At 46.0% G+C, this 11,742-nt stretch overlaps 1 protein-coding gene across 1 annotated transcript; it reads right to left on the reverse strand.

The window, feature by feature from the left end:
- Positions 1-3,922: 3,922 nt before the first annotated feature.
- Positions 3,923-9,849, reverse strand: LOC129861055 (uncharacterized). The gene is made up of 2 exons (XM_055932158.1): positions 9,709-9,849; positions 3,923-4,585 (listed from the first exon to the last, which is right to left on the reverse strand). Exons 1-2 carry the CDS (start codon positions 9,847-9,849, stop codon positions 3,923-3,925), a joined length of 804 nt encoding a protein of 267 aa, XP_055788133.1.
- Between the last annotated feature and the right edge of the window lie 1,893 nt (positions 9,850-11,742).

Consider the following 11,742-nt stretch of genomic DNA (forward strand, 5'->3'; position numbering starts at 1 on the left):
GAAATGTTTTGGTACCCTTCCCCAGATCTGTGCCTCGACACACTCCTTTCTCAGATCTCTAGGGACAATTCCATCGACCTCATGGCTTGGTTTTTGCTCTGACAAACACTGTCAACTGTGGGACCTTATATAGACAGGTGTGTGCCTTTCCAAATCATGTCCAATCAATTGACTTTACCGCAGGTGGACTCCAATCAAGTTGTAGAAACATCTCAAGGATGATCAATGGAAACAAGATGCACCTGAGCTCAATTTCGAGTCTCATAGCAAAGGGTCTGAATACTTATGTATATAAGGTATTTATGTTTTTTATTTGTAATACATTTGCAAAAATGTCTAAAAAACTGATTTTGCTTTGTCAATATGGGGTATTGTGTGTAGATTGATGAGGAAAAAAATAATATAATCAATTTTAGAATAAGGCTGTGGTGGAAAAAAATTGAAAAGTCAAAGAGTCTGAATACTTTTCGAATGCACTGTAAATTTACTGAAAACCCGTACTATTACACAGTGATATTAACAATATTGCACTTTTCATGCAGCGTGATTTTGGCCAGCTAATAGTTTAACCACTGATCAAGCATCCTTATGGACTAAACGTTCAAATCCTGTTGCTGCAGGATTATTTTGCTGTGACAATAATCGGCAAATTTAGATCCTATATCTGTAGGTGAGTTATCTGAGATGTGAGTATTTGACATTAGAAGGTAGTCCATTGGTCAGACAGACAGGCAGACAGGCAGGCAGTGTCTGGGGCTCTGCCTGTCTGTCAGTGACAGTAAATATCTTTCCCCACGCCAGGGACAGACGTGCAGGCAGACAGGCAGGGCTGCACCATTCCATTTCACTGGCCTTTTGACTACAGCAGCCAGCCTCACAGCACCACCTGGCCTCACAGTTTTGGACAACAGATGTGGGAATACTGTAGCGCTGCCAAGCCAGCCGGGGCCGGATGTATGGCCACCCTCTCTGCCCCTGCCTTTAGATTAAAACCTGGCCGTTGGCCACGCTAGATTCCTGACGGATGGAGAGAGAGAAAAAGCTCCCTCCATGTGTCCGACTGGTAACACTGCAAAGCTGATGGATGGATGGACACACCCTCTTAAGTTGTCCTTTCTTTCCCATGGAAAAACTACCCCGCTGGCGACCATAATGCAAATCTCAGGCCATTGCCAGTTGAGTTACGTGTTGGGACAAAAGGATATCGTTGTATTTATTTCATGTCCATGTGAATACTGTGGCATTCGTTATAGGAACTGTACCAAGAAGTCAGATGTTTCCACCAGCTTAGTGGCTACCAGCTAGTTGGGATGGGGCTGGAGAAATGTAACCACTCTCAAATGTATATCTTACATAAAAACCACATGAAGATCACGTGATCTTATGTGAAGTTAATATGATAACAGGTGACAACATGTTAAGCAACATGTAATACCGTGAATATACAAGTGAAACATGAGAAGTGTTCCAAAAACACATTTTCACATGAAATGATGTGATTTTTCACATGGGAAATCATGTGGTTTTTCTGTAAGGGTACACTGAGATATGAATGCAAGGATCTGTCTTCAATGAGATCAAAATTAGACATTCAACCATGTTTTGAGGCTATACAGTGGTTGTTTACAATTACATTGTGAACAAACAATTGAGTAAAACAACCTTATTTTTGGGTTCTGTTAGCATTTATAATTTATCTTCTTCAAGAATCAATGGGTATGTCAATGGGTATGTCGTTCATTTAAAAGTAAAAAAAGGTATGTACCAATCCCAGATTGCCCCTTTAAGTCTCGGTCTTCCTTGGGAAAGAGGTCTTCTGACCTCAATGGGACTTCCTAGTTACACAAAGGTTACATTTTTTTTAAATCTGGGAAATTATCCAGGCCACTGCGGCATATAGCCTAGTGGCGGCAGGTAGCCTAGTGGTTAGAGTGTTGGACTAGTAACCGAAAGGTTGCAAGATTGACTCCCTGAGCTGACAAGGTAAAAATCTGTCGTTCTGCCCCTGAACAAGGTAGTTAACCCACCGTTCCAAGGCCGTCATTGAAAATAAGAACTTGTTCTTAACTGACTTGCCTTGTAAATAAATACAAATATGATTTGATTTAGATTAAATGATGTGTTAGAAGCCAGCACAGCGGATTACTCACATGTAACAAGATAATTTATTAAGGGGAGAGGGTAGGTCTGCGTCCTGGGGATTCTCTTTGTAACCTATGAACGAGCTGTCCGTTTTCAGCAGGAAGTAGAGTGGTCTCCAGGTCTTGATATATTCTCCTGTAGAAAGAGAAAAGGAGAAAGAGAAAGAGGGGGGAGAAGAATACCATGATGAGTACTGTTGATACTTGTACTTTCCTGCATAAATGAAATCAGGATTATGCCTCTACTGCCATTCATTCCAATTAGACTGGTTTGGATTCTGGATTTATGAGGGTTCATGACGTAGCCCCTCTAATAATTGAATAGGATCTCTTTGGATGGTAATGACTCATTAACCCCTGGGTTGGTGACAGGTCAATCAAATAATTGTGCACTGCCACCTTTGTGTGGGTTGAACGTTTCTTCGTTAGTGCATGAAACCTGCCTGTCCATAGATCCAAAAACAAGAAGCTTGGCACTCATAAAGCAGTTCAAATCGCTTTTTACATTTTTTTTTTCGTGGTTTTATGGAACAGGTTTAAAAAATGGTTAGCTCTTTGAGGTCATTTTTAGTGCATACATGATTGTTTTTGCATTAAAGTGCCGTAACACAGTTTACCCCTATCACCAGTATCATCCTGAAGTGATTTCTGTTTCAATACCCATCCAGACCAATATCGTTTCGACTCTCATCATATTGCTTTGCCATGTTTTGCCAATCAAAATGACAAAAACATGTTTACAATCTCAGTGCTGAAATCCCTCCACAACCATCATCTGCTTCATTTGGGTTAGGCAGTTGTTCGGCTGGGACTGGGGGACCCGGGACACCCCTATCCTCCTGCCCCGGGAGTTAGGCTAGCTCTGTAGAGAGGGGCACAACATGGGGGGTCAGATCTTCATCAGGGGGCCAGAGCGGACAACTTTCACCCTCCCGGGCGGCAGCATCATAACAACATCTGCTGAGCAGCTGGTCATCCCGCATTACCAAACAAAACATCTGGTGAAACAGCCGGCTCCATCTAATAACCAACAGCAGGATTACAAGTGTGTCAACATCTCAGCACACAGCGCTACATCACACGCACAGCACCGGGTTCAACACAGGATACCACAGGATACTGGAGAGCATAGGCAGCATATTGTATAAGGTGTATACTACTATAGATGCTATGATAACTGTTAATAGAAGACGTTTGGAGTTTGACTTGAGAGGGAAGGTACTACACTTCTGCTGTTAGCGAAGATAGATGTCACAACACTTGACTAGAGCTTTTAAAAAGATGGAAACATTCGTATGCACATGTGCTTCTCCCTGTTAATCTATTTTGGGGATATTTTCCATTTTCCAACTGATTTTCAATGTAGGCCGGAGAATAGAAAATGGCATTGAGACTGAAAGTCAACCAATGATGTCAAAATTGCCTTACCTTTCATATACTTTCATACTTTCATATATAATATCAACAAAATCATTAAATTCAATATTTAGTTCCATTTATTTTGAGCATCAGGCCATTTTTGTTCCAGCCTCATTCATGCGAATGGACAGACTGAAATCCTCTATAATGGACGAGATGTGAAAATCCTCAAATGTGCACTTTGTGTTTTTTAACTCCTGGTAATTAGCCCACCATCTCATGGTGACATCTCGTGCTGACATGCACGCCTCTGTGACAGCTCTGAGAAAATAAACAACATGTTCTATTTGTAACATCCACTTTAAGCATAATGACAGCAGCTTTTCTTAATTAACACATCAGAGAATAACACCTGCTCATGTTCATTTGAGGAGACGGAGGTCTTTGCCGGTATGCCTCCGTGAGGCTGGGGTCTGTGTGAGGCTGGGGTCTGTGTGAGGCTGGGGTCTGTGTGAGGCCGGGGTCTCTGTGAGGCTGGGGTCTGTGTGAGGCTGGGGTCTCTGTGAGACTGGGGTCTGTGCGAGGCTGGGGTCTGTGTGAGGCTGGGGTCTCTGTGAGGCTGGGGTCTGTGTGAGGCTGGGGTCTGTGTGAGGCTGGGGCCTCTGTGAGACTGGGGTCTGTGTGAGGCTGGGGTCTGTGTGAGGCTGGGGTCTGTGTGAGGCTGGGGTCTGTGTGAGGCTGGGGTCTGTGTGAGGCTGGGGTCTGTGTGAGGCCGGGGTCTCTGTGAGGCTGGGGTCTGTGTGAGGCTGGGGTCTCTGTGAGACTGGGGTCTGTGCGAGGCTGGGGTCTGTGTGAGGCTGGGGTCTCTGTGAGGCTGGGGTCTGTGTGAGGCTGGGGTCTGTGTGAGGCTGGGGCCTCTGTGAGACTGGGGTCTGTGTGAGGCTGGGGTCTGTGTGAGGCTGGGGTCTGTGTGAGGCTGGGGTCTGTGTGAGGCTGGGGTCTGTGTGAGGCTGAGGTCTGTGTGAGGCTGGGGTCTGTATGAGGCTGGGGTCTGTGTGAGGCTGGGGTCTGTATGAGGCTGGGGTCTGTGCGAGGGGAAGAGGGGAGGAGAGCAGCTGAACACAACGCAGTAGGCTGTGGGGACAGGACCCACCATAGGCTGCAAGGTCTCTCCTCTGACTCACTGACAGCCTGTCACAGATCTCACCACTAACAGTTGGTGCTGTTGGAGGATAAATAAATGATTCTTGATCAAAACAAGACATGTAAGTATGTGTAGACATTTGCTACCAGACGGGAGAGTGTGCGTTACATAGGTAATTGCATGAAGCACTGAGAGGTTTTGAATGAATCAAACATACTGGATTTAAGAGTGTTATGACAGAGAGAGTGGTCTTTAATGAATGCTTTGAATAGGTATCCTACCAGATTTAGTTTAATGTGTGAGTGTAGATGTATTTGTTCAATGCAATATTCAGTCTGTGGTGCTTGGTTTGCAGTGTGGCAAATGGTCCAATGTCCTGGACTGAGGGTTAATGGTCCAATGTCCTGGACTGAGGGTTAATAGTCCAATGTCCTGGACTGAGGGTTAATGATCCAATGTCCTGGACTGAGGGTTAATGGTCCAATGTCCTGGACTGAGGGTTAATGGTCCAATGTCCTGGACTGAGGGTTAATAGTCCAATGTCCTGGACTGAGGGTTAATGATCCAATGTCCTGGACTGAGGGTTAATGGTCCAATGTCCTGGACTGATGGTTAATGATCCAATGTCCTGGACTGAGGGTTAATGGTCCAATGTCCTGGACTGAGGGTTAATGGTCCAATGTCCTGGACTGAGGGTTAATGGTCCAATGTCCTGGACTGAGGGTTAATGGTCCAATTTACTGGACTGAGGGTTAATGGTCCAATTTACTGGACTGAGGGTTAATGGTCCAATTTACTGGACTGAGGGTTAATGGTCCAATTTACTGGACTGAGGGTTAATGGTCCAATTTACTGGACTGAGGGTTAATGGTCCAATTTACTGGACTGAGGGTTAGCACAAACTGGGAACCAGACTATGTAGAGGTGGACCAGGAGGGGATGGACAGTTACACCCACATAAAGTTCCAACTCTCAGGGCTCTATTCAATCAGATCCGCATTAGCCGACATCCGCATAGCAGTTGCTTTGACGTGTCGGAGGTGGAACTGCATTAGAGCCGTCAAATCCACAAGTGGCGCCTGGCATTATAGGTAAAGCGGACATTTTTCTTTCAGCATCGTTAGTTCTGAATAGCCGACACTTTTAGTTCTGAACTTCTCGATTTGGCTCCAACGCAGTTCCACCTCTGACACCACCAAAATATCCAGTATGCGAGTGTCTGCTATGACCAGTTAACTCTTGATCTCATTGAATCTAGGCCTCAGACTCAATCATAATGTTCCTGGTCAGTATCCCTGATGAACATCTTGAAGTGCTGCTATAAGCAGATACTCTGAATGGGCTGCTATAGGCAGATACTCTGAATGGGCTGCTATAGGCAGATACTCTGAATGGGCTGCTATAGGCAGATACTCTGAATGGGCTGCTATAGGCAGATACTCTGAATGGGCTGCTATAGGCAGATACTCTGAATGGGCTGCTATAGGCAGATACTCTGAATGGGCTGCTATAGACAAATACTCTGAATGGGCTGCTATAGGCAGATACTCTGAATGGGCTGCTATAGACAGATACTCTGAATGGGCTGCTATAGGCAAATACTCTGAATGGGCTGCTATAGGCAGATACTCTGAATGGGCTGCTATAGACAGATACTCTGAATGGGCTGCTATAGACAGATACTCTGAATGGGCTGCTATAGGCAGATATTCTGAATGGGCTGCTATAGACAGATACTCTGAATGGGCTGCTATAGGCAGATACTCTGAATGGGCTGCTATAAACAGATACTCTGAATGGGCTGCTATAGGCAGATACTCTCAATGGGCTGCTATAGACAGATACTCTGAATGGGCTGCTATAGACAGATACTCTGAATGGGCTGCTATAGGCAGATACTCTGAATGGGCTGCTATAGACAGATACTCTGAATGGGCTGCTATAGACAGATACTCTGAATGGGCTGCTACAGACAGATACTCTGAATGGGCTGCTATAGGCAGATACTCTGAATGGGCTGCTATAGGCAGATACTCTGAATGGGCTGCTATAGACAGATACTCTGAATGGGCTGCTATAGACAGATACTCTGAATGGGCTGCTACAGACAGATACTCTGAATGGGCTGCTATAGGCAGATACTCTGAATGGATCCAATCGCACAATCAAAGCAACATAATAACATAGTCACTCTCTGTTATATTTTGGGCAGATTGAGAAAATGTCCTGCATTCAACTTCCACAAGTTTGTTGAAGAAAAAATATTTAATATCCTACTTTGTACTTCTGTTGCAGTCAGACGTCAACAGTTGAAACACAAATTCAGCTCAGCCACCCACAGAATTAGTTCTGAGAGAGACTGTTCCAACAGATCCAATCGTACAATTAAAGCAACATACTGTACGCCACCCAATTACAAGACCAGATTAATTGATGAATTTTTCTGTGGACTGAGACAGGCAGGTGGCTGTATGAAAAGACTTGGATGGGCCACTTCCACCGTCAGACGAGCTCTTCACCAAAACGTAGAACGGCCCCAGACCATTCTGAAAACTCACACCTCCAACTTTCTTTTCATTTGACGAAATCAGGTTCTTAGTTTTGAGAAACAAAAAAATGAACAGCCCTTATGTTGATCAGCCCAAACAGGGATTTAATTTAATGCTTTGGCTGGAGCCAGCCTGATTTGCAGATGGCATAAAGATGGGCTTGTGACGGGTGCCCTGGGACCCGCAGGCTGCCACGTTCCAGCACACAAGGCTCCAAACTTCCAACCAGCTCGCCTGGGCACCGCCAGAAACAGAGACAGCCGGTCCTGCTAACGGTGCCCCAGCCCGGGCACCGACATGGGCACACCAGACCTGGCCAGAGGGAGGAAGGGTAGGATGAAGAGAGAAACGGAGAGAGAGAGCGCTCTGTTCGTAGCCGGGCTATTTTCCTCACCATGAAAGTGCTTTACCATGGCAGCTTGCTGGGGGAGAGCGGCTGGACCCACTTTGTCAATTTGGCCAAGCTGACTGGAGAGGAGGTTCGCTGACATCTGAGTCAATGATACAACAGTACCTCATGTTATCTTGTTTTTACACTGTTTAACTGAGAATGGAGAGACTAATAATAAATTATACAGAATTTTGCTTACAGTTTACTGCCGGTTATTAAACTATTTAATAAAGATTTATAAGTAAACTTTGAGAAACATGTTGCCAAAATATCTACCCAAGGTCAAACTAATTCCCAGTGTCAGGACACTCTAAAAAGCAACAGCATCGTTTTTATCCAAAAAGTTGTAATGGCTTTTGGTCAAAACAAATGGACCACTGTCACTATCACTTGGATGGCACTTGTTGACGGAAGGTTAGTTGATGTTCATTCAAGGGGTGATCCTTTAATGGGGGATTTGCTGTATTTTCTACCTGAATTGCCCAGACAGCCTTAGCAGTTGATCCCCTTAGAGAGGAAGGTTGTTTAGACAGCCAGACATAACAAGGTGTTCTGAGCTCTGATCCCCCTGCATGCCTAGCTGGGAGGCTACCTGCTGCGCAGAGAGATTCCCCTCCACCAGCCTGGGATGGCCAGGTAATCCAGGTAGGGTAAAGGCAGGGTAAAGATATGGGTAGGGAAGAGTGAGGTACTTTGCTCCACTATGAGTGAAAATGAATAAATAAGTGAAGTGCAAGGATGAGGGCAGTAAAACTAAAATGACCATTAGGAAGAGATCCTGTATAGAGATCCTGTATACTGTTCAGTTCTTAGACACTATGAAATACATTATTTCTGTTTGTAGTTCAGACTTTGTGTGTGTGTGTGTGTGTGTGTGTGTGTGTGCGTGCGTGCGTGCGTGCGTGCGTTGGTGGCTGAGACAGTCAGGTACTCTGTGTGTGTGTATTGGTGCCCCCCTGCCATACTGTAGGCCTGTGACCGGGCGGTAACCCCAGAGACAGCTGCCCTGCTGCTCCAACCCAGAGGCTCTCAGACATCTTACGTGAAATCCAGGGCAGGCTCAAGCCAATCCACTTACAGTGTATTAATGTCATTATCAGGCTGGCAAGGAGAGAGGTGTGGCCAGGAGACTACTTGGCTTCTGGGAATGGAGGAGGGAGTGGTGGGTGGTGACAGTGACAACTGGAGAAGGGGGTGGTGGGTAGAGACAGTGGTGGCTGGTGACTATGATAGTACAGGAGAGAAAGTAAGCTTTACTCTGCTTGCCCCTGTTTAACTCTTCCCTCCACAGTGAACTAAAGTGAATGATCAGAAGAACATTTTCTCTTGACCTTAATAGGCTAGTGAGTGGTGGGTGGTGACAGTGTTAGTTAGTTAGTTAGTTAGTGCAGTGATAGTACTAGTCTTGGTCATACCAATCTCCCTTTGTGGCATATGACTACTTTTCAAGATTCTAAGATTCCAACAGCGACCCATCCCAGAACAGCTCATCCCAGAACCCAGAACAGCCCATCCCAGAACAGCCCAGAACAGCCCATCCTAGAACAGCTCAGAACAGCCCATCCCAGAAGAGCTCAGAACAGCCCATCCCAGAAGAGCTCAGAACAGCCTGTCCCGGAACAGCCCAGAACAGTGCAAACCCACATCCCAGAACAGCCCAGAACAACCCATCCCAGAACAGCCCAGAACAGCCCATCCCAGAACAGCTCAGAACAGCCCGTCACAGAAGAGCTCAGAATAGTCCGTCCCAGAACAGCTCAGAACAGCCCATCCCAGAACAGCTCAGAACAGCCCATCCCAGAACAGCTCAGAACAGCCCGTCCCAGAACAGCCAAGAACAGCCCGTCCCAGAACAGCCAAGAACAGCCCATCCCAGAACAGCTCAGAACAGCCCATCCCAGAACAGCCCAGAACAGCCCATCCCAGAACAGCTCAGAACAGCCCATCCCAGAACAGCTCAGAACAGCCTGTCACAGAAGAGCTCAGAACAGCCCGTCCCAGAACAGCCCATCCCAGAACAGCTCAGAACAGCCTGTCACAGAAGAGCTCAGAACAGCCCGTCCCAGAACAGCCAAGAACAGCCCATCCCAGAACAGCCCAGAGGCATGACATGATGAGTAGTACTGGGGAGGTGGTGGGTTCTTCCAACAGCAGACCATTGGTGTCTCTGGTTCTGGGGCCGGCAGCCACAGGCAGATTGAGTGGGGCACCCAGGGGACCCTGGTGATCTCCTGGGGTCCAATCATTCAGCCCCGCCAGCTGCATACAGCTCGCCCTCTTGGTGCTCCTCTCTACCCCCCCAGCTGGTGCAGTGTGCTTTGGAGAGAGAGGTCAGAGCACGGGCCACCCCAGCCACAAACTCACACACACATACATGTACAGAGACACACACATACGCAAACGGGCCGATGCAAAAACAACAGGCGCTGTCACTGTAGCTCAGCAACACAGCTCAGATCAACTCTGGCATTACACAGACTAGCTCTCAGTGCAGATGGTAGTACAGTAAGGGTGATTACTCTTAGGACATTGTAATGATACTGTTGTATACCCAACAGGACCAATTGGGATAACCACTGACTTCTCAGTCGGTTTAGATTAGTGTGACTTTTTAGTGAGACTTAATGAAACTTTTAACTGTGTATTACTATGTATTATTGTCTGTTACTGTGTATTACTATGTATTACTGTGTATTACTGTGTATTACTGTATATTACTGTGTATTACTGTGTATTACTATCTATCACTGTGTATTACTATGTATTACTGTGTATTACCAATCATTCAAACTGTGTAACCGTTGATCATTCCTCTGTTACGTAGAAACTCTGTGACCATTCTGTTTTAGAACATCCTCGTTTGATTTAAATAGGCTATATTAAAGACAAATCTTCTCATGTGTAACAAAGAAGAAGTCACAAAGGTCCTCATGAAAATCGTAAGAAGCACCATCATTAGACCTTTAGCTAGATCTGACTGAGAGACTAATGACTATGTAATCCCATTCCCTGTCCCCCACGCAGCCTCTTCTCTCCTCTTCTCTCCTCTTCTCTTCTCTTCTCTTCTCTTCTCTTCTCTTCTCTTCTCTTCTCTTCTCTTCTCTTCTCTTCTCTTCTCTTCTCTTCTCTTCTCTTCTCTTCTCTTCTCTTCTCTTCTCTTCTCTTCTCTTCTCTTCTCTTCTCTTCTCTTCTCTTCTCTTCTCTTCTCCTCTCTTCTCCTCTCCTCTCTTCTCCTCTCCTCTCCTCTCCTCTCCTCTCCTCTCCTCTCCTCTCCTCTCCTCTCCTCTCCTCTCTTCTCCTCTCTTCTCTTCTCTTCTCTTCTCTTCTCCTCTCCTATTAGTCAGCTCATGTAGTACCAACAGTGCTCACTAGATAGCGTTGGCTCCCTGGAGCAGGCTCACTGCCTCCCCGGCTGCCTGGCTGGCTACACACACAGCACATGGGCCACAGTGGTCGGTGAGTGACAGAGACAATGTAATCCTCTTTCCCCTTCCAACAGATCCTCCCAACTGGCACAGGTGGCGCCGTGGCTGTGGCGTCCACCACCCCTCCAGCTAAGATGCAAACGCCCACTCTCATAATCAAAATGAAATCTAATCAAATTTTATTTGTCACATGCGCCGAATACAGCAGGTGTAGACCTTACCGTGAAATGTTTACTTAACCAACAATGTAGTTCAAGAAATAGAGTTAAGAAAATAAACTAAAGTAAAAAATGAAATAAAAAGTAACACAATAAAATAACAATAATGAGGCAATAGACAGGGGGTACCAGTAACAAGTCAATGTACGGGGGTACAGGTTAGTCGAGGTAATTTGTACAAGTAAGTGGGGTAAAGTGACTATGCATAGATAATAAACAGTGAGTAGCAGCAGTGTAAAAACAAAGGGGGTGGGGTCATGTAAATAGCCCGGCTGGCCATTTCATTATTGTTCAGCAGTCTTATGGCTTGGGGGTAGAACCTGTTAAGGAGCCTTTTGGACCTAGAGTTGGCGTTCCGGTAATGCTTGCCATGCGGTGGCAGAGACTTGGGTGACTGGAGTCTTTAACAATTTTTGGGGCCTTCCTCTGACACGGTGATGCAACCAGTCAGGATGCTCTCGATGGTGCAGCTTTAAAACTTTTTGAGGGTCTAGGGACCCACACCAAATCGTTTC

The sequence above is a fragment of the Salvelinus fontinalis genome, chromosome 1, assembly GCF_029448725.1.
Source record: "Salvelinus fontinalis isolate EN_2023a chromosome 1, ASM2944872v1, whole genome shotgun sequence".
Taxonomy (NCBI): Eukaryota; Metazoa; Chordata; class Actinopteri; order Salmoniformes; family Salmonidae; genus Salvelinus; species Salvelinus fontinalis.